A 23,945-nucleotide genomic window follows, 5' to 3' on the forward strand; every position below is an offset into this window, starting at 1 on the left:
CAAACTGCGGCACTTCCGCTATGTTTAATACATATGCCCCATAGCCTTAAATGTTCATCATTTTATTATAGTATCTGCAAAGTACAAGTTTACAAATACAGTGTGGAACGGCATTCTGGGGAATGGCGATGTAATGTGGACCTCGAAGACTGCCTCACCGAAACGTCGCAAAAAGCATCAGCTACGCTCAAGTTACCTGGCCATTTGCAGCAAAATGGCGGCTCTCTAGCGTTCAGCTTTCATCGCTGAATAATACACATCTCACGGACTCAGAATGCTACATTTTAAGCTGGAAAAAAATGTGCCATTGAAAAGAGTTTATAGAAAACCTTGTTTGTACAGACATCCAGGTCATGGACTTTTCTGTAAGCGACATGTCTATTATAATCATCAGTGATTTACAAGGAACTGTACAACAGAGGACATTGCAGCAGAAACACAATCACAGAGCACGAGATATAGAAGTAAGAGGAATGGAAATAACGAAAAACAATATTTATTTCCTTAAATCTCATGATGATAAAACTTCTCTCCCACATGGCACTTATACACACTCATGCATTTGCTGGCATTGTATGCTGGGAGTTGTAGTTCAACAACACCTGAAATGCCAAGGGTTGACTACTAGTGGTAAATTTACTAAAGTGAGTTTTTAGTAGTGAGTTTTAGAAGAGATGTTGCCCATAGCAACCAATCATATTCTACTTAAAATTGACCTAGCACCTTCTAGAAGATAATAGCTAGAATCTGATTGGTTGCTATGGGCAACATCTCTTCTAAAACTCACTTCTAAAAACTCTCACTTTAGTAAATTTACCCCTAGTAGTCAACCCTTGGCATTCCAGGTGTTGTTGAACTACAACTCCCAGCATACAATGCCAGCAAATGGGATTTGTATGGGATTTTGTAGTTGTACGGAGAGCCACCAGCAAATATACTGTATGTATAGTTCCTGAAATATCAATGAAATCTTCCTTGTTCTTCCAGCAGAGGGCGCTGGTACATATTAGTATTAGAACAATGGGCTAGCTTTACTCTCAGTATTCTTATATCAACTGCTAATTTATTTATTTATTATTTATTACTAGATATTTATATAGCACACACATATTCTGCAGCGCTTTACAGAGATGCTAATAAGATATATAGGGGCTCATTTAACAATATTTGTTATGACTAAAAAAAGAAAATGTGGAAAAGGATGTATTCACGCCATTTTCACATTATTTTAGCTTCATATAAGTTTATTATAGGGCTTTTAAGAGAAGACTTCACAAAATTCGCATCCATTCTGCATGCTGATCGCATTTCCCATACCTCTAATGGGAAACGCGACCAGCACAGATTTAACAAGCTTCAATTGTTAAGTCTTTGCTAACCAAGCACTTCTAACCTAACGCCATCTTCAGAAGGAGAAGGCATTGGACCGCTTTTCACAGAGAGAGGGATCTTTGGAGACCCTCCCTTCCCCATTATGCTGCTCTGTCCTACCTCCCAGCACAGCCGATCCCAGAGGCCAATGTGTGTCTACATACCTTTCAATATTTGGGATATCAAACAAGGAACTTCTTGTGCACGCCAAAGACGTGCGTCTGGAAAAACCGGGTGTTCTTGTGGAGAAGGGCGTGGTCTTGTGGTACACCCCAGTTGTCATCACTCTGGGGGCATTCACAGCACTCCAGGAGATACTGGGCTGCCCCCAGACTATGGGCCTGATTCAGACCCGCTCGCTACATGCGGCCGCTCGCTCCCAGCGTATGGAAATTCAGCTAAGTGATATCAAGGCAGACGCTCGCACGCCAAGGCATAAGCACGCCCACTATGTCTTGGCGAGCGATCACTTTGTGTTTACAGATGCCCACCAGCCTGTCTTTAGCCATCCACTAGCGGACGTCATCTCCAGGAAGTTTATACAACCATCGGTACATCGGGCTCCATCGGATCTAACCCCAGTGCTGCGGTTGACTGTACCCTACCGCAAGCACAGAGAGCACTTCAGTGTATAATTCAACCAGGTGACGTGTACTATGACGCTGCTGGTTAATTATGCACGCCTCTGAAACGACATTGAAACACTCAGGCACGCCTGCGTCCGCAACTCCACTCCCCCGTTACTACTGCCCTGCCCCTGTTACCACCCACAAACGGCATCTCCTGTCACTCATTCCACTGGGCTGTCTTTGCAGGGCGAGCAAGCGCATACCCGATCGCTCATACTAGTTTGCGCACGTGCACTGCAAACATCGCCAGCGACGAGCGAGCGCTTGCTAGCGAGCAGGTCTGAATCAGGTCCTCTAGCCTTACTGTGTAGATGCAGTACGCATGCTCCCCATCTCACCACACACACAATGGAACATTGCGGCCCGCGGTTGGGACAGTTTACTGAAAGAGGGACTGTCCCGCCCAAAGCAGACGTCGGCTCCTCCATCAGCTGTGCTGGGAGGCAGGGCAGAACATCAGAATGGGGTAAGGGTTCAAATTGTACTTACCTCACTGTGCATGCCCGATGTCATGCACAGTATAGATGTACTAAGCACTCTGCTTTTTATTTGCCGAGACATAGCTTGTGAGAAAGCCCTATATCCCGGTACACACAAAGTAATAATACCTTGTTATAATACACAACATCGCAATACGATATTACTCGATATTATCACATCACAATCGCGAATTGTGATAAATGGGGGCCATACTAAGTAAAGAAACCCTTCAACAAATCATAAACAGAAATTTCGAAATCTGGCACAAAAGGCCCCAAAAATATACTTCTCATATGTAACTAATAGATGTTGGCTACATCTTTAGATAATAGGGGGGGGGGGAGAAGATATATTTTCAGCTTTTATAATATTATTTTTATTATTATTAACATTTATTTAATTAGCACCAGCATACTCAGCATTTCTTTACGACAGGGAACAAACACAATAATAAAACAAGACTGGGGCCCCAATATAATAGCCGGCGAGATGCAGACAACGGCGAGATTTTGGCGATGTAGCTGGTAACTTTAAAGCTTCTACAATCGCCAACCGGGTTGGTTTTACATTTTAAAAAAATGCAGCTTTAAATCTAGCAGCAGTAACGCAGAACTCTTGCTTACATATAGGCCTGGGTATTACCAGATAAAGAGGTGAGAGTGCACTGCTAGCATGTCTATAATCTATAGAATACATGAGGGATAAGTGCCACTTCTATATTATATTAGTGTAGCTAGGGGCTTCAGCACCCCTGGCAAAGTAAGGGACTGGAGTTGGCAGTTAGTAAAACAGACGTTAATGCTTCTGACAGAGATCAGCAGCTGCACAGACTTTTGACAGAACTGGCCGCGGGTGGCACTGCCGGGAGGTACCGGCGCCCCCCACCCGCCAACCAGCGCTCCTAGCGAACGCCATCCTGGCCAATAGGAAGATACGGCCCTGTAGCCAGCCATATTAGTGTAGCCAGACAGCAACGTAGAAATGTTCTAAATGACAATATGTGGTCAAGGACAGAGGGTTTTGAATATTAAAAGGAGAAGACTTAAGTTTGAGTGAAATACATAGAGAGGTGGTAATTGGGTGCACAAGACTTGGAAGGGTAAGACAATGTGGTAAGCGTCCCTGAAAAGGGTATTTTGCAGGGAACGTATGAAGGTTTAGAGGCCAGGGGAAGTCTTGTATTAGGAAGGTTGTTCCACAGGGAATCGGTATGAATTACCGCCGGCCTTAAATACCGTCGCTGGAAGGCCAGCACATGAAGATCCTGACAGAGGTAATTAAGATCTGGTAATTAATTAAGAATTAATTCCCCCCCTAACCCTCCCTTAGGGGTGCCTAAGCCTAACCTCCCCCTCCCCGCACCCTAAACCTAACCCTCCCGGGGGCGTTGCCTAAGCCTAACCCCCCAGGTGGTGCCGAACCCTAAGACCCCCCCCGGGAGTCCCTAAACTTAGCGCAGCTATCACCTCCCGACGCCCGGCTTACCTACGTTCGGTATGCCAGGCGTTGGGTTTTCGGCATGTGGCTAATGATAGGCACCGGTATTTAGACGCCTATCATTAGTCCCGTGCCGGCATTTCACTGTCGGGAAGCCGGCGGTCGGCATTTCAAACACCGGTTTCCTGACTACATCCTGTTCCACAGAGTGGGTGCAGACCAAGAAAATCCCTTTAACCTGGAGTGCACGCAGGACAGGTAATGAGTCTGGAAGAGAGACGCAGATCTTGGGCAGAGCGGAAGGGTCACATTATCCCTGGGAATCTCCCATATGGACACCAAATATAACAAAAGCATCAAATATTGGTTTTACACTAAACAGAGGTTTTAGTTTTCATCATATAATTAATTTATATTGGTATAACATAGATTTGAAGTCACTTACCTGCACCTGCTGCTATTGTAACATATGGACATGTCCTGCCAGCCACAGGTTCCGTTTTACATACACTGAGGAAGTGAAAAACTCCCACAGAAATCCCCTAAAGCTAAATGTGGAAGTGCTTGATGAGTTACGTGTCACACAGAGGGGAGCTGCTGCTACAGACACCCATCACTAATGCTGGGTACACTAAAGTACAATACTGTATATCGCACGTACAGCCGACAAACGATATATCGTACAGTGCATCTGCGGGCGTGTAAGAGTACACACAATATAAGTGTGAAGAACGCTGTTCACAGATATATTGCGTTGGCCGTGCAGCACTGCAGATGCGATATATCGTGCAGATATATACAGTATATCTGCCGGTGTGTTTGGGAAACCAACGGTCCTGCATTGTTGGAAGCTGGAACCGCTGACAATGACATCACAGCTGGGCAGGCAAATTTACATGCCCGCCCAGTGGTGTTGTCCGGCCAGATATATCGACAGGCCGATCGGTAAGTATGTATGTTTACCAAGTGAGTTGCTTGGACGCCGGGACTGTGCTGACACACTGAAGTGAATGGGAAACGGTCATGTCTTACACACGCAGCGTTCCACATTCATTTCCGTATGTCAGCACAGAGCGCTATAAACTCCCGCGCTTTTCTAGATGGCCCCATCTTTGTTTTATGTGGAAGAATGTAGGAACATTATAGATACAATGCTAAACAATGTACGGATGTGCTTCAGTACAGAAGACGTAGAGCACCATGCAGTTTAATACAAGTTTTCAGCAACTATACCCACATTAGGTAACACAGAATGCGTATTTTCCCCGGTATGCAGCATTGTACACATCTCTGCGGCCGGACCGCTACCTAACGTACCATTGGTTTCATAACCGTCATCATTATGGGGACTATTCATCATCACTTAATTTATACAAAAGCAGGGGAAAAATAGCTTTTTCACCTAACTTTGTATAATTTAAGTGTCAGGGCTATTCGTCATTCATGTAACGCAGGAGATATCACAGATATCTCCTGGTTACAATTGTGCATCGATAATTTCCACAGTCCCCATACTACAGTACTATACAGTCCCCATACTACAGTACTATACAGTCCCCATACTATAGTACTATACAGTCCCCATACTACAGTACTATACAGTCCCCATACTATAGTACTATACAGTCCCCATACTATAGTACTATACAGTCCCCATACTACAGTACTATACAGTCCCCATACTACAGTACTATACAGTCCCCATACTACAGTACTATACAGTCCCCATACTACAGTACTATACAGTCCCCATACTATAGTACTATACAGTCCCCATACTATAGTACTATACAGTCCCCATACTACAGTACTATACAGTCCCCATACTATAGTACTATACAGTCCCCATACTATAGTACTATACAGTCTCCATACTATAGTACTATACAGTCCCCATACTACAGTACTATACAGTCCCCATACTACAGTACTATACAGTCCCCATACTACAGTACTATACAGTCCCCATACTACAGTACTATACAGTCCCCATACTATAGTACTATACAGTCCCCATACTATAGTACTATACAGTCTCCATACTATAGTACTATACAGTCCCCATACTACAGTACTATACTGTAATGTAATGTAGAAATTATGGCCCTCATTCAGAGCCTCTCGCTATTTGCGGTCGTTCGTTTTCTAAAAAGGGGTGGCTATTCAAATGAACCGTTCGCACTTTGCGGTCTGTTCACGCCTCTAAGACTGAACGAGCGAGCAAAACATGCGAACGTAAATTTGAAAAATACGCCCCCTGGCCGCTCCCACCATACGTCATGTCCGCTATTTATTAGATTAATCGAGTACATTGACCAGCGTATGAACTGCTCGCTATTCTTGTGGTTGGTTTTTTCAACCACTATTTTGCGAGCAGTTCTGAGTTAAAATAACCCAGTGACGTGGTCAATGACGCTGCTGGATTAATTATGCACTCCCTTAAAACGCCCGTTTTGACCTTTAAGCACGCCTGCGATCGGATCTCCACTCCCCGTTTTCAAGCACCTTCCCCTGTTACCACCCACATACGCCTCATTCTGTCACTCAAATTAGCAGGCATTCGCTATTTTGCGAGCACATGAATTTCGGCCGCACTGACTGGTTCGCGCATGCGTATAACGATCCGTACGGCATGCGCAGTTGGGCAAACATCGCTCGGAGCGAACGAGCTGCCGCTTACGAGTGGCTCTGAATCAGGCCCTATGTCGTTATCTGTCGTTATCGGCAGATTGACCAGCATATTCAGGCGATGATTCATGTCGGAAATGACCAGTGGGAGCGCGCATCGCTGGTCGTATCCAACATTTTCATGCCAGATTAAATGAGTGATTAATCGATAACGATATCATTATCGTTCAATCGGTCATTTAATCGGCAAGTGGATACTCTCCTTTATTCATGATCTGAATACACAGTGAGTAAAGCACTGACAGAAAATAGGACACATTCAGGACTGGCTTATTTGTGTTCTTAAAACCTTGGGACATTTGTAAGCAAGGTCACTGAAACGGAGCTGCTAACAGAGATTATTTTTCTTGGCATGTAGTACAAAACTTTGTTTTATACAGTGACCGGACTGTTAGCAGCGGTGTCTGTGAAATCGAAACACCCAATTATATCCAGTGTTCCTCAGTTTACACAACACCTTCGCAGCCACAGGATGTCCAGAATAAAAGCTGCAATTACTCATTTCCTGCCCTTTTATTCCAGTGGAAATAAATGATAAATACAAAATTAAAAACAAATGGGATGGAAAACTTAATATATGACCGTTCCAGCTGGAAGTTTCTCTATAAGCATTAAATGGTGTTCGAATTATAAGCATGGTCCTATTTTGTTTTGTAAGAAAAGTTATATACAAAAGAAATATGGATTACTATTAAAACTTATTTATAATGTGCCCAAATATATTCCACAATGCTATATATTGATTACTATTAACATTATTTATAATGTACCAATATATATGACACAGTGCTGTATATAGATTACTATTAAAACGTAATTAATATATGCCAATATATATTCTGCAATGCTAAATATTGCACTATAAGTTGCACGACACAACGCCTAAGAGCTGTGGTACTCTGCAGCGCCGAGCGCCTTTTCGTGCGACTTTTTACCTTGAAATGTGTATTATTCGTACAATGATGCGAATAGGACGCACAATATTAAAATTATATGCGGCATTCCTATATTCTGTGTGTGGCTGCGGCTGTATCTGCATGCAAAATGCTACATTACAGTGTCATCAGCTAAGACACTGTAACGTAGCGTTCCCATGCAGGTACACCCGCAGCCACACACAGAATATAGGCATATCATTTTAATCAGCAGAAGCTGTGCGAATAAGACACATTTGAAGGTAAAGAGCCGCACGAAAAGACGCTCTGCGCTACAGAGTCACGTTACGGCATGGCGCAGCTGGAAGAGCTGTTTAATGTGCAATGCGGCTAGATGTAGGAGGACACATCTGTATAATGTGCCAATATATATTACAGAGTTCTATATATAGATTACTATTAACACTCATTATAATGTGCCAATAAATATTCCACAATACAATATACACTGATTATTATTAACATTATAATGTGCCAATATATATATATTACACAGAGCTGTATATAGATGGACTGTAGTTGACATCTCGGCGGTCGGGATGCCAGCCCTTAGAAACAGGCACCGGAATCCCGATAGCAGTTGGAATCCCGGCACCAGGATCCCGCCCGCCGGCATAACAATGGTAAGTATTAGGGTTAGAGGGAGGGTAGTAGGGTTAGGCTGTTTTAGGCTGGGGGGGTGGGAGTTTTAGGCTGCAGGAAAGGAGAGTTCCCACAGCCAATCCATATATATTACTATTGAAAATGATTTATATGTTACAGTATATATTACACAATGCTATATATTGAGGGGCCATGGTGTAAATAATAGCATGAAGTTGAAGGAAAAAAAGATGCCCAAACATGATTACATTTGGATAGGTGCGGGGAACATGTGATAGGTAAGGATAAGGATGTTCCTACCACTAGGCAAACTTAGGCAGCTGCCTAAGAGCGTCGGCCACTGCAGGGCGGTAGTGTGGACCACACAAAAGTGCAGCCCGCACTACACTACTAGTAACAAACACACAGCCGCTGGCGCCGGCAGCTGTGTGTTTGTTTTAGCAGCCGATGAGAGTCAGACAGAATCTCATCGGCTGCTGCGCCCACTGCCGGAGCCGGGCTGGAGCTCACTCATGAGCTCCATTTTCCTTCTCCCGCAGTGAGTAATGGGAGAGACGTCATGACGTCTCTCCCATCATGCAGAGTGGGCCGGCCCGGGAGAACGCCGGACGGAGGAGCGGGGATTAAGGTAAGTGGAGGTTTTATTTTTTTCCTTCCGTGTGTGTCTGTCTGCGATTACTGCTGGGGGGAGGCTACTACTGGGGGCACTGCTGGGGGGAGGATAATATAGGGGGCATTGCTGGGGGGAGGCTACTACTGGGGGCACTATATAAGGGGACACTGCATAGGGGGACCACTACCTGGGGCACTATATAAGGGGCACTGCGTAGGTGGGACTACTACTGGGGGCATTATATAAGGGGCACTGCATAGGGGGACCACTACTTGGAGCACTGCATAGGGGGCCACTACTCGGGGCACTGCATAGAGGGGACCACTGCTGGGGGCACTGTATAAGCGCTTGTGTAGCTATCCGAGGAAGGGGGGGTGCAAGGCTGAAGAAATGCCTAGGGTGCCAAGAAACCTTGCACCGGCCCTGAGTATGAAAGATGTTCAACGTAAGCAGATAACCACGCCGAACACCTTCTGCTTTAGGCCTGGGCATTTACAACCTCTGTCTCTGAACCCATGCCTGTGTAAATTGTGCCATGGGGGAAAATAGGAAAAATGTCCATATTAAGTTCATCTTACTTCCTATTTAGGATTAACCGTTTCATTTCCATTGTCCCATTAATATATTGCTCAGTTAAACCTACTTTTTTGTGTTAAATTCAGAGCAGAGTCCAGCATTCCTCCTTGTTCCCACCTTGTAGTATTCTGGTCCCCAGTGTGCTCCCACTCGCTCAGCGGTTCTGATCCTGTCTGTCTGCCCTCCAAGGGCCCTGGATCACCGAGTGCTACTGCTTATTAGTAGTGAACGCAAATGCGATTACGGACACATGGAACGACTGCCATAACGCATGCATATAAAACGCACTGCACGTGCACAGCGATCGCAGTGAGATTATGGACGCACAGAGGAATCCATCACAAAGTTAATCACAGGCTGTCAGCATTTAGGGGTGGTGACGAGGATGTAGCCAGAAAAACGCAGGCGTGTATGTTTGAACGCTGTTTCAAGGGCGGGCATAAATTAGTCACTGCGATTACATATGCAGCATGAGAGATCTCTGCGTGCCAGGAGACTCGCAGTGTCTGCGGCTGGTCAGACTTGTTGTAAATGCTGCGTGACTGGCCGATGTGCGTCGATGGTACAGATGTTTACACAGAAGGGCGGATATGAGAAAGCAGCAGTCGGCGTCTTTATGCCGGCTAAGCTTCGGCAGGCATTAGCACATTATTGCAGTTGCATCGCTGCTGAATCAGGCCTTAAGCTTTATAATTATCTCACTGTTTGATTTTTCCCCTAGTACAATCAGTTTAATTATATAGCAATGGTTTGTTGTATGCATCACTGTTATTTTCCCTATATGGCACTATGTACATTGGGGTTGAGTATGGGAGGCCGGCAGTCGATATGCTGGCCATCAAAATACAGAAAGCGGCATCCTAATACTTAAGACTCCTGACAGGAGCTCCGTAAGTATTCCAATCCTCCCCCCTTCACTACCTAACCCTCCCTTCCTGCATCCTAACCCTCCCCCCTTCACTACCTAACCCTCCCACCTTCACTACCTAACCCTCCCTTCCTGCATCCTAACCTCCCCCCTTCACTACCTAACCCTCCCTTCCTGCATCCTAACCCTCCCCCCTTCACTACCTAACCCTCCCTTCCTGCATCCTAACCCTCCCCCCTTCACTACCTAACCCTCCCTTCCTGCATCCTAACCTCCCCCCTTCACTACCTAACCCTCCCTTCCTGCATCCTAACCTCCCCCCTTCACTACCTAACCCTCCCCCCTTCACTACCTAACCCTCCCTTCCTGCATCCTAACCTCCCCCCTTCACTACCTAACCCTCCCTTCCTGCATCCTAACCCTCCCCCCTTCACTACCTAACCCTCCCCCCTTCACTACCTAACCCTCCCTTCCTGCATCCTAACCCTCCCCCCTTCACTGCCTAACCCTCCCCTCCTGCACCCTAACCCTCCCCCCTTCACTACCTAACCCCCCCCCCTTAGTGGTGCCTAAACCTATATGCTAACCCTATTTTACACCCCCCCTCCCTGGATTTTGAGCGCAGGGATCCCATGCGGAAGCAAGTTAACTACATCCCGTACATTGGTGGCACCATATAAATAAAAGAATAATAATACTACTAGTAAAGTGATCGGACTGGATTACGTGATTCCCGACAAATTGAATAATAGTGGTCCCGAATTGCATTGCTGCAAATCGCAGCATGTCACAGTGGGGGCTAATCTCTGATAGCGAAGTCCCCAAAGGGGAGCATTTCAAAGTAGGCTTACATTAAATATGATATCAAGGGGACACGGGTATAACTTTTGGTCATTGGTGCCCACTGCTTGTCCTAAATGTACCGCAATGGGCACACATTGTAGGAGTGTACTGTGGTAGCTGCTTTTTGGGTCCAGGTCTAGGATTTTATTTGAGACATTTTCAGTCCTACCCCCTATATAGCCTAGAACCTGTTTATTTGGTACACTTGCTTAGAAATGTGTGTTTAATTTGACAACATTGGCTAAGGTCATTATTGCGCGGGCGTGGATGGCAGGGTGATACAATGGAATCTGCTGGTCAGTTACACTATGAGCCCCGAGCACTTCATGTATACTAGTTACAAGGTGCTTTCTAAACACCATAAGATATACTGTAGTTGCACTGGTATCAATCCAGGCCTGGGAGACACCATGATGGGGGTGGGGGGGGGTTTATGGAGGTTACCTGAGGAGGCCATGAGGCAGACTATTATTTGGATATGGTTGCACATGTTTGTGTCTGGACTATTCTGCATTGTTCGTTTTATGTCTTATCACAATGCTTGCTGTCTATCGTATCCTAAGTTTTATTATATTAGGATGTGCTCATAGTTCTCCAATTGCATTCACAACACTGTTCCCTAATCAAAACCATTGTCAAGATTACAGAGAATGATCTACTTGTGTTACAGGAGTCTTCTGCATTGTAATGTCAAACATCAAGACATACATCATAGGGTTCCCTCATCCTAATAGCTCAGCTTGGAAAGTGGATACATAGCAAAGGCAAAAGTTTTGTGGGAATTAATGTACTATTTACCTCACTAATGTCATGAGTTCCTCGTAAATAAAAGTCAATATACTCATGTCTATTACTAGTTTTTTTACAGAGTACTTTTCTCCTGATAGGACTCAAAGCACTCTGCATTATTGCAGAGGGTGAGGCAGCCATCTTGTGTGTGCTCTGGTTGTTGTCCTAATCATTCACATCAGTCATATTAAGTCAGCCAACAAAATGGGGTAGATGACGGGCATGCTTTATTATATTGCAGCTCGCTGAAGTATCCACTAGAGAACAGCAGGAGGAGAAATTCATCCAATTATATATTGATCATATCATAAGAGATGTTTTAAACCACTCCTTAGGTTATATAATATACGCCCTATGTACTATAGTTATGATTAGATAAATACGAGACATGTGGAGATTATGAAGAAATAAGTATGTACCATGTTTTAAACATTTTAGCTTCATCTCGTGACATTAGGAGGATCTGCTGTGCAAACTGAACTCCTTCTTATATCTTCATCTTTCAATTTTTACGACTACAATAAAGACATGAAGGACAGCAATCTCTGGGACTAGGCTAAACAGGAGTGTGTGCTTTACATCACCCAGCTTATCTCCCGAACCGATCTGACAGCTGGAACACAGGCTCCCACATCACACAGGAGTCCAGCTGCCAAGAGAATGGGGCTTTTGTTAAACAAATCAGCCGGGCTGGCACAATAATGAGATAAACTGAGGTTAGCGATGTCAGGCCTGGGACCTTTTACAAAATACAAACAAGATTAAAAGCAGCAGTGAAACCACAAGGTCTCCTGGAGTATGGAGGAGAAAATAAATCCAGGCAGGAGAACATTAGCAGGATAAATCATGTCTCTGGCCCGATAGAGGGGTCCAATCTAATCCTTGGGCCATCAACACTGGATTTATGAAGCTCACGGAGATCGGAGACCTCATGTTGGAGCATGGTGGGTGCGTTCAGAAGATGCCCAACATTATATGCATCACCCGACATTTGGATATAGGTACAACACCACCACCTGAAAGGTAGCAGTATAATTAAATAGTAACACCTATCACATAATATTATTGCTTTTATATAGTCAACGTATTGTGCGGCACTTTGCAAAGTAAAACTTACACACAGAGATCACAGCAACCAATCAGCTTATGTCATTTTATAGACTCTGGTAGACAAATGTTAGCAAGAAGCTGATTGGCTGCTATGGGCAACTTCTCCATTTTATCTCTCAAAGGATTAATACATCTCTCCCAATCGCCTCTTCAAAATCTATTGGGAGAACTGACACATTTGGCTGCTAGCTACAGACACACATACACAGCATGTTATGTGACGGCAGCAGGGGGAGAACGAAGATTATAATGTGCAGTGCTCGGGGTGAGGGGGGGGCGTCGCATTCCAAAGCCTCTCACATAATGTGACTGTGGTTGCCATGGTAGTCACATTAGACGGTGGACACTACAGAATTATAAAATATTAACAGCAGCCTAAATATATCGACAAAGAAAAAATGGTAATTACCAGGATTATTCTTATAGCTGCCGCAGTGATTTATTTGCTGCTGTAATTAAGCACTGAAACTATCAACAAACACTGATAAAGGTAAATAGAGCACATTACAAAACAAAAGCAAAAGGTAACAGATGTACAAGGTGGAGTCTAGCAGCAATGGCAACACATTTTGTAAATGTTAGCTATAGAAGGTGCATGTACCCAGATTATACAACCGTATATACGTTAGAGCTCTTTCCTTTATTACTATTTACTTGTGTTTTGACATCATATAAATTAGTATGTGCAATGCTTTGTACGGTTTTGTTTCACTAATGCTCTCCTGGTCTGTCCAGGTTTGTAAATAGGGTGCACAGCCAATGTGATAGGTCGATGAACGACGCCGTTCACCGACATATCGCGGGTACACACTGGCCGACAGGCAGCAGATATAACAAGAGATATGGGGCCTGATTCAGACCCACTCGCGAGCGGCTGTCCGCTCGCAAGTGGGTCGATGTTATGGACTGAGCATGCGCACGACGGAGGGAGCTCCGTCGTGCGCATGCGCCAGACAAAACGAGCGAAGGAAAGTCCTTCGCTCGTTGTGTCCGATCAAAGGGGGCGTGCTGTCAATGTTGATTGACAGCACGCCCCCTTTGGTGGGCGTGCCGGGGGCGTGCCTCCCTGACGGGGGCGTTCCCACGGGAACGCCTCCCGTCAGAAGCCGGCCCACTGACATCACTAGTGATGTCAGTGGGAGTGATTTTGGCTCTGATAGAGCCAAAATCACTCCGGAGCTTGCGGTTGAAAACCTCAACCGCAGGCTCCGGCTCGCAAATTCGATGGTCGCGATGGTCTCGACCATCGCGACCATCACAATGCACGCTCGTATAGCCTGTGGGTGGTGACCCACAGCTATACGAGCGTCCAGGAGGACGCTCCATGAAAATGGAGCCCGGCCCTCATTCAGAGCGTGCGCTCTGCTCAGAGCGTACGGCTCTGAATGAGGGCCATGGTAAGAACTTACCTTTGTTATCTCTGTTTCTACGAAGTCCATAGGGTCCACAGGGTTGACCTTGGGGTATAGCTGGATCTGGATCCATGGGCACCACGCAGTCAAAGCTTTGCTGCTCCCAGGATGCACTTGGGTCCGTCCTCCTCTATACCCCACCTCCGAGCCACAGCACCTCAGTTGGTAAGCAGCCAAGGTCAGAGGAGGAGACTAAACAGAGAGAAGGAAGACTGGAACACACAAGAAACCATACTCACAGAAATGGGAGACGGAAAACCGGTGACCAGCCACACAGCCCATATGAAGCCAGGTGCGTCAGGGCGGGCGCCCTGTGGACCCTATGGACTTCGTAGAAACAGAGATAACAAAGGTAAGTTCTTACCATATCTCTTGTTTTCTACTTCAGGGTCCATAGGGGGTCCACAGGGTTGACCTTGGCGATGTTCCAAAGCAGTTCAACTAAGGGCGGGGACGCTCCTGTGCTGAAAGGAGAATCCGGCGCCCAAAGGATGCATCCTGAGAGGCGAAGGTGTCAAACGCATAAAACCTCAAAAACGTCTGAATTGAAGACCAAGTGGCCGCCTTACACAGCTGAACAGCAGAGGCGCCACGTCTAGCAGCCCAAGAGGGACCCACAGAACGAGTGGAATAAGCCATAACAGAGGCTGGCACAGGTAAACCCTCCTGTGCATAAGCCTCACAAATAACGGAACAAAGCCAACGGGCTAACGTTTGGTTGTTTACAGGCCAACCCCTCTTGTGAAAACCAAAGAGGACAAACAATGAATCAGACTTCCTAACCGAAGCAGTCCGGTCCACATAGATTCTAAGCGCCCGGACTACATCTAAGGATGCCTCACCAGCTGAAAGATCAGATTACTGAAAAGCTGGCACAACAATTTCCTGATTGATGTGGAACTTTGAGAAAACTCAGGACGAGTGCGGAGCACAGCTCTGTCCTAGTGAAAAATCAGAAAAGGAGGGCGACAGGAAAGCGCCCCCAATTCTGACACCCTCCTGGCAGAAGCAATTGCCAGGAGAAAAACGGTCTTAAACGTCAGCCACTTGAGTTCCACTGAATCAAGAGGCTCAAAAGGAGGACCCTGCAGGACCCATAGCACCACCACCAAGTCCCAAGGAGCCACAGGAGGCACGAAGGGAGGCTGGATCCTGAGAACACCTTGGAAAAAGGATCATAGCTTCTGGACTCACATCACTGAAAGTAAGTGCGCCACACCCTGTGGTAAATTCGTGCGGAAGCAGGCTTGCGTGCCCTGAGCATGGTACCAATAACCGAACTGGAGAAGAGCCACGCCGTCAAAGACAGCCGACCCAGATCCGGGTAAAGGCAGGGCCCTTGAGACAACAGGTCCTGATGCTGAGGAAGAAGGTACGGAGCGTCGATGGATAGGCTCCTCAGATCGAAGTACCAAGGACGTCTGGGCCACGCCGGAGCCACCAGCACGAGCGTGCCGCCGTCCTGCTTGAATTTCTGCAGAACCCGAGGAAGTAGGGATATCGGAGGAAACAGATACGCCAGGTGAAACGTCCATTTCACCGACAGCGCGTCCACCAGACATGCGCCTGCGTCTCTTGTCCTTGACCCGTAAATGGGCAACTTGTGATTTTGACGGGAGGCCATCAAGTCCAGCTCCGGCAGCCCCCATCTGTCCACGAGTAGCTGAAACACCTCTGGGTGAAGCGACCATTCCCCGGGATGCACGTCGTGACGGCTGAGGAAGTCCGCCTCCCAATTGAGGACTCCGGATATGAAGACCGCCGAGATCGCTGGAATGTGGCACTCCGCCCAAGCAAGGATGCGAGACACCTCCGACATTGCTGCCCGACTGCGAGTTCCTCCTTGGTGGTTGATATATGCCACCGTGGTGGCGTTGTCGGACTGCACCTGAACCGTCCTTCCGTGAAGAGCGGGGCCGGACGACTGCAGGGCCCTGTATGCTGCCCTCAGTTCCAGGATGTTGATGGGGAGAAGTGCTTCTTCCGCAGACCAACGACCCTGAAGCGACAATGAGCCTGTCACTGCCCCCCAACCCCAGAGACTGGCATCCGTCGTGAGCGGGACCCAGTCCGGGATCCAAAAGGGGCGCCCCTCGACCAGATGAGCTGTCTGAAGCCACCAAGCCAAAGACTGCCGAACCTCCGGAGACAACACCAGCATCTGAGAGCGGATCCGGTGAGGTAACCCGTTCCATTCAGATAGAATCAGCCCCTGCAGGGGCCGGGAATGGAACTGGGCAAATTCCACCATGTCGAATGTCGACACCATGGACCCCAGAACTCTCATAGCCGAATGGACCGACAGGCGGCAACTGCTCAGGCATCTGTGTATCCGCAGCTGTAGGGAGGAGACCTTCTCCGGAGTCAGGAAGATCCTTTGCTGACGAGAATCCAGCAGGGCTCCCAAATGAACCATCCACTGTGATGGAATCAGGGAGGACTTTCTCCAATTTATCAACCACCCGTCTGCTTGCAGGCCATCGATCGTCAGGTGGAGATGTTGAAGCAGTACCTCCGGGGAGCTCGCCAGCAACAGGAGGTCGTCCAGATACGGCAGCAGCCGTACATTCTGGTTCCGAAGATGTGCGGCCATGACTGCCATAACCTTTGTGAATACCCTCGGTGCCGTGGAGAGGCCAAGGGTAGCGCCCGGAACTGATAATGATGCTGAAGGATAGCGAACCTCAGATACCGCTGGTGCGAAGGTGCTATCGGAACATGGAGGTAGGCGTCCTGGATATCCAGGGACACCATGTAATCCCCAGGTTCCATCGCCAGAATGATGGAACGTAACGTTTCCATCCTGAATTTGGGAACCCTGAGGAATTTGTTCAGAGACTTCAAATTGAGGATAGGGCGATGAGAACCATTGGGTTTCTGCACCAGAAACAGAGTAGAATAGTACCCCGTCCCTCGTTGTGATTGAGGAACGGGAACAATGACCCCTGCTTTCAGCAAGGACTCTATAGCCTCCTGAATCTGTAAAGCCTTGGTCTTGTCCTGAGAAGGACTCGTGCAGAAAAACTGGTGGGGCGGTCTGTGCCGAAAAGACTGGGCGTACCCCTGGGAGACCACTTCTCGAACCCAAGCATCCGTGGTGGTATTGTGCCAGCACTGGGCAAATTGAAGAAGTCGGCCTCCCACTCTGGGGTCCCCCAGAGGGAGGCCCGTCCCATCAGGCAGAAGGTTTATCTTCCTGCTTGGTAGAAGGGCGCCTGGCACTCCAGGCCTGCTTCTTGGGCTTAGAAGCGGCCTTGGTCGCCGACTGCCTGGGGAAGGACTGACCTTTAGCCTTGCCCTGAACCCGAAAGGACCGAAAGGCAGAGCTCCGTACTTTGGTAGGTGCAGAAGCCGAAGGGAGGAAGGCTGATTTAGACTTAGCCAGAGTATCCACTATTTTGTCCAAGTCTGGACCAAAAAGCAACTCTCCATTAAAAGGTAAGGCCTCCAGGCCCTTTTTGGAGTCTGCGTCAGCTCTCCAAGACCGCAGCCACAAGGACCAGCGCGCTGCCACAGCTGCAGCCAACACCCTAGAGGTCAGCAGGCTTGCATCCAACGATGCTTTCCCAATGTAGGAAGCCGCATCCCTCATTTGTCCTATCAACGCTCTCTGGATATCCAGAGCATCATCCGGAAAGGTATCCTCCAAAGCGTTGGCCCAGCTCTCGATGGCCTTAGCCACGCAAGAGATGGCCATGGACGGACGGGCCACAGCCCCAGAGAGAGAGTAGATAGACTTTAAACAAGTCTCCACTTTCCTGTCCGTGGGATCTTTCAGGGAGGAGATAGACGGTAAAGGCAACGTAGCGCTTTTAATTAAGCGGGTGACATGGGAATCCACCGCAGGCGGAGTTTCCCATTTCCTGCAATGAGCCTCAGGAAAAGGATAGTTGGAAGCCAACCGTTTCTGCGGTTGGAATCTCTTGCTGGGCAACTGCCAGGCCCCCGCCATATGATCCGTCAACTGGTCGGACAGCTATGCGAGCGTCCATGAGGCCGCTCCATTTTTAGGTAGGAGGGCCCTGATTCAGAGCGAGCGCTCTGGTCAGAGCGTTCGGCTCTGAATCAGGCCCACTGTCCTTTGCAGGGGAGAGGTACGCAGGGGGACCGGTCCACTTGATACCGCCTGGGAGTTCTGCGTTGCTGACACTGAGAAGATGGCCGCCGGAGAGCTCTGAGGAGGAGTGGCCGAGAGATAACAGCCCAGCGACGCCAGCACGCATGAGAGAAGGCGCGCTGGGCTGAGGGGAGGAGCCGCTAAACCAGGGAAGGCTGCCTCCCCTGGCTAGTGATTAACCCCAGGGACGCTGGTTCCCTTCCAGCAATTATTCCCTGGTGGTCCAGCGGTCACGCGGGGTATTCCTGAAGAGGGGGAGCCCGCCGCCGCTACTAGTGCCGCCGGTCTGTCCCCAGAGACCGGCGGCTAAAAACTGCATTGTTATCCCCCGCGCACAGCGCAAAGCGCTGCACGCGGCTTGCCTGGCCCCGTGCGTCCGGCAGCAGTCAGTGGGAGGTCCCGGAGCCACGCTAGTACTGACTCCGGGGTCCCGCTGCGATCCCCAGATCAATACTGGTGTCGCAGCGCCAGCAGGGCTGTTGGAGCAGCAGCGTGGACGTCCAGATGGACAGTCTGATGCTGCCGCTCTGAAGATAGTAAAAATAAATAAATAAAATCTTCTTTTAAAAATAAAAATAAAAGCTTAGGGGCTGCTTATGTAGCCACACTGCCCAGGGTGACCCGACTCCGGACGGGCACCAACTAAAACTGAGGTGCTGTGGCTCGGGGGCGGGGTATAGAGGAGGACGGACACAAGTGCATCCTGGGAGCAGCAAAGCTTTAACTGCGTGGTTCCCGTGGATCCAGATATACCCCAAGGTCAACCCTGTGGACCCCCTATGGACCCTGAAGTAGAAATTGGCCGATCAGTTGATCGGCCAATGTATCTGTCAGTGTGTACCCAGCATAAGGTGTCAGAAACCAAATCACCTACCATTGGGGGAATTCAATTCAACGCGATGTTGAATAGCCGCGGAAGGGAGCTCCCGCAGCTATTCAATACACCGCGCTGTATGGTCGGAGAATTCCGGTTATCGCGCCTATCGTGCCTTAGCAAGGGTGTTAAGGCGCGTTAACCGGCATTCTCTGACCAAAGTGCCCGGCACTTTTGTCGGATTCTCCTCGCATTCCCAGGGGGGTGTGAGAAGAAATCCTTAGTGCGCCCAAACAGCGCGGTGTATTGAATAGCTGCAGGAGCTCCCTCCCGCGGCTATTCAACATCGCGTTGAATTGAATTCCCCCCATTGTGTTTTTAGCGTATAGGACAATGCAGGAACACCTGGAGGAAACCTATGCAAACAAGGGGAGAACAGACAAACTCTACATGGATAGGACCTAGGTGGGAATCAATTCCAAGACCTCAGTGTTGTGAGGCAGTAATGTTAACCACTATGCCAACTGCCAAATAACCTTTAACCTAGATATTAACCTAAGTAAGTTTGTCATCACCCTCTGCTTTCCCATGTGAGGGGGTCTGATGGCCACAAGTTTTAGGCTCTGCAGCCACAATGAGCCCCTTAGGAAAGCCAGTCATGGATCGTGACCTCTGATTGTGCATAAAGACTCATACCCCTTTCACATTGCAAATGGCAGGTCGCATCTGGAATTTGTACACGCGTCCATCCCAGGTGCGACCCGTCTGAGACCCCTTTCAGACCAGTGGCCCGGCCCGGCAATAATGCCCTTTCACACTGCACAGTAACCCGGGTTTGCTGCGGGTTCATGTGCAATAACCTGGGTTGCTGGATGGCCGTGTGAAAGGCGTTTAACAGAACAGGGCTCCCATCACTGTGCACTAAATAACATGATACCAATGTGGTTTCAGCATCTCCCTGGCCATACCATCCACCTTACAGATTTGTCCTTATACATCTAACCTCAATACGCCATGCAGCACGACTTGCCTGGCGTGAGTGAGCTGCCAGGTCCTGTGCTACTCTGGTAGCGTCAGGCATCTTTTTTTGCCAAAAATGTGTCTAAGTGGCAATGTGATGTGACTAGGACGCACCAGCAGACTGTGCTGAGTAATGTTATATGTGACTCTTGTATATCTGTGTGCACCTGAGTCTGTATATGAAGCACAATGGAACTTGTGTGCAGTCGCACACAGATATACAAGTGTAAGACCAAAGCAAAAGAACTGGGAACGCTTGTAATAATTAAAAATTTAATAATATAGTCTTAACAATAAGACACATCCATGAATACAATACATCAATATATAGGTGACAACATACAATAAATCCCATTCAAAACGACAGTGGCCACAGAACTATACATAAAAACCAGCATGGATAAAAAAAAACAATGCTTAAGGGGTCTATTTACTAAGCAGTGTTAAGAGAAGTGAAAAGTGATAAGGAGCCAGCCAATCAGCTCTCAACTGCCATCTCACAGGCTGTGTTTGATAAATGACAGTTGGGAGCTGATTGGCTGGCACCTTATCACTTTTCACTTCTCCTAACACTGCTTAGTAAATAGACCCCTCAATATTGAATAGAACTGTGCAAAAGCAGTGAGATGAGAGCCAGCACTTAGTAAAAAGTCAGAGATGATCGGCTACATGTGACTCACTCTCACTATAGATAAAGTCATAAGTCACAATCTTATGTAGAAAACGGAGCCTGAGTCACAGTACCTATGTATTCGATTTTAATAGGTATAACGTGCTGTTGTAGGACTGCTCCATGGAGTTGAAGGCTCTCCCTGTGAGGCACACAGAAATAAATAGCTGTAGGATCAGTGAGCTATAGTGGTAAGATCCGCAGATAAGCAGGTAGAGGTAGGACACCTGGTAGTATAGGAGGGCTGTGCTAAGCCAGGGGTGAGTGTCGCTGTACGAAGTGGCTTGTCCTCCTACAGAGTAACAGCCTTCTCCCACGGGTGCCGGAGAGGTCTGCCGCACACTAGTAGTGTCCACTCGGATCTCCCTGGATATAGAAAAGCAGCCCGAAATAAGGTGAGCTGTGCTGTGAGGCAGTAATATTCCCGGCAACATATGGTGATGTCAGCTCAATCCGGGACGCTACGCATTGAGGGCAATAGCAGCTGCTTGGATGCAAATAGATGTTGCTGGTAAGATGAATGAAAGACAGCGAATGTCAGTCACCATTGTGCGTCAGTCGTCAGTGTGTGCCACCTGCGTTCTGCTCCAAGGTAAAGTAAAGGCTGGACAATAACGCATTTCTCAGCTGATTATCCCTAACTATTTTCTCAGAGTGTCACGTATCAAATTAATCAGCGCAGTCTGCTGGTGTGTCCTAATCGCACCACATTGTGACTTAGACACATTCTCAGCAAATAAAGATGCAAAAAAAGACGCCTGATACTAGTAGAGTTTCATGGGACCTGGCGTGCCAATAGACATTTGTGGGAAAATACAGGACATATAGACGACCTACCTTAGACCCGTAGATGGTGGTACTTCTTGCACCAAGGGCATGTGTAAACGCCATCATTGTAAATGCAGCTGTCTGACCCCCTTCAAACTCCATGTTCACAACCTATTGGTGGAGAGTACGGGTTATAGCCTCATTCATCCATCTAGGCCAACACAAATATCTTCTGCAGTGCTATATAACCGGTATACGATTGCTTGGTCGACACTAAAAAGGTTGACATACAGAAGGTCAATATGGCTTTAGGTCGGCCATCATTCTGTAGACATGTATTGAGGTCAACAGGGTTAAATGGCCAACACATTGAAAAGGTCAACATTTAACATGTCGACACATGTACTTTACATGTCTGTAAAGCTGGGCACACACGTTACGACAGAGCGATGCGGTGTAACGATACACCTCGCCGCCATACACACCACCTGATCTGCCATATGACAGCGCAATGTATCGTACAGCGACACGCAGGTGCCTCATCTTCCTGAGGTTCTGGAGACATCTCTTTTCAACTTACTGTATAGTTACCTGATTGCTGACTACATCATTGTCGCACTCATAGACGCATCTTCCATAGGGACCCGACCTTAAAGCTTCAGTCAGTGATTCAATATCATATACTCCATTGCTACATACAACAGATGTCGGCCAGCCAAAATTTCCCTGGAAAATAGAAGGTGGAAATTAAACAAATTCATCAGTGAGATCACTATCAGCTTATATGGAAGCTCGGTCTATTTGCAAATAATACAATGATGTGTAATAGGGCTGGCATCCCAGGTGACAGTGTAAGAACACATATTAGAGATTTATAGGAAATAGAAGGAAAATACTAAAGTGTAGAATCTTTCACTTAATAGATAAAACTGAAGCAAATGATGTGGGACAGAAGTATCTGAGAGCAGAATACAGGATGATCGGTGATGTAGCATCACCAACAACGGAGAAAAAGCACCTGAAAGTTATAGGGGTATATTTACTAAAGTGAGAGTTTTTAGAAGTGGAGATGTTGCCCATAGCAACCAATCAGATTCTAGTGATTATCTTCTAGAAGGTGCTAGTTAAATGTTACGTAGAATCTGATTGGTTGCTATGGACAACATCTCCCACTTCTAAAAACTCTCACTTTAGTAAATAGACCCCATAGTCTCCAATAAGCAGAGATGTGAGAAGGGCCAGTAGACTGCTGCTTGTATCGCACGAGGAATAAGGAGCAGGAATAAGGTGCATCTATTCCTTAGTGTTCAATCTAGCACCCTGCACCTGTCCAAACTGGCGCAGTTCCTCTTCCCTGACTGGGGTGTTGCTCTCTGCTCTGGTGCTTCTAGCACACTCTGGTCTTCATCTCAGCCGTTTGTTGCATCAGCTGAGTGTGCTAGAAGCACCAGAGCAGAGAGTGACACCCCAGGCAGGAAAGAGGAACTGCACGGGTTGGGACAGGTGCAGGGTGCTAAAATGAACACTATATTTCCTGAGATATGATACAAACATTGAAGAATATGTAAAACGGTATTAATAGAGGTCAGCAAAGAAGTATGGACCTTATTCAGAGGCGGCCATACGGTCTACGACCGCCTCGATGTTTTGCCAGTGCGCATGCGCACGAGGGAGCCGGCTCCCTCGTGCGCATGCGTGAGACCCGCTACGACCGACAGCGCTGGTCTAGCGGGTCTCTTTCCAAAGGGGGCGAGCTGTCGATGTTGATTGACAGCTCACCCCGTTTGGAAGGCGGGCCAGGGGGGTGGCAGCCCGAACGGAGGCGTTCCCATGGGAACGCCTGCCGTTTGGGGAGGCCCCACTGACATCACTAGTGATGTCAGTGGAGAGCTTCCAGCTCTGACAGAGCCAGAAGCTCTCCGGGGCTTACGACAAGTGAGACCCTACCCTAGGGTCTCGTCGTAAGCCCAGATGGTCGTGATGGTCTATGACCATCGCGACCATCACCCGAGCGGTCGTTAGAGCTGTGGGTGTTAACCCACAGCCTAACGACCGCAACAGAGGCGGGCGGTCAGGATGCAAGCGGCCACCCAGTTTCTGAGCGACCGCTTGCATCCTCCGACCGCCTCTGAATGAGGCCCTATGTTTTTTTAAAAGAGGAGGATTTCTAGAACCAGGAGACACTATGAGGAAGACTGAGAG

General features: G+C 47.7%; 1 protein-coding gene across 2 annotated transcripts in view; it reads right to left on the reverse strand.

The window, feature by feature from the left end:
• The window catches only part of LOC148478227 (uncharacterized), a 198,582-nt gene that overhangs the window by 64,449 nt on the left and 110,188 nt on the right, over positions 1 to 23,945 (reverse strand). For both annotated transcript variants that reach the window (XM_088455750.1, XM_088455749.1), the window contains exons 12-13: positions 22,335 to 22,469; positions 21,813 to 21,914 (exon numbers count right to left, since the gene is read on the reverse strand). In XM_088455750.1, the coding sequence (XP_088311876.1) occupies positions 21,813 to 21,914; positions 22,335 to 22,469 (237 nt within the window). The remainder of the gene's footprint in view (positions 1 to 21,812; positions 21,915 to 22,334; positions 22,470 to 23,945) is intronic.

The sequence above is a fragment of the Taudactylus pleione genome, unplaced genomic scaffold (genome assembly GCF_031769625.1).
Source record: "Taudactylus pleione unplaced genomic scaffold, aTauple2 ptg000671l, whole genome shotgun sequence".
Lineage (NCBI taxonomy): Eukaryota > Metazoa > Chordata > Amphibia > Anura > Myobatrachidae > Taudactylus > Taudactylus pleione.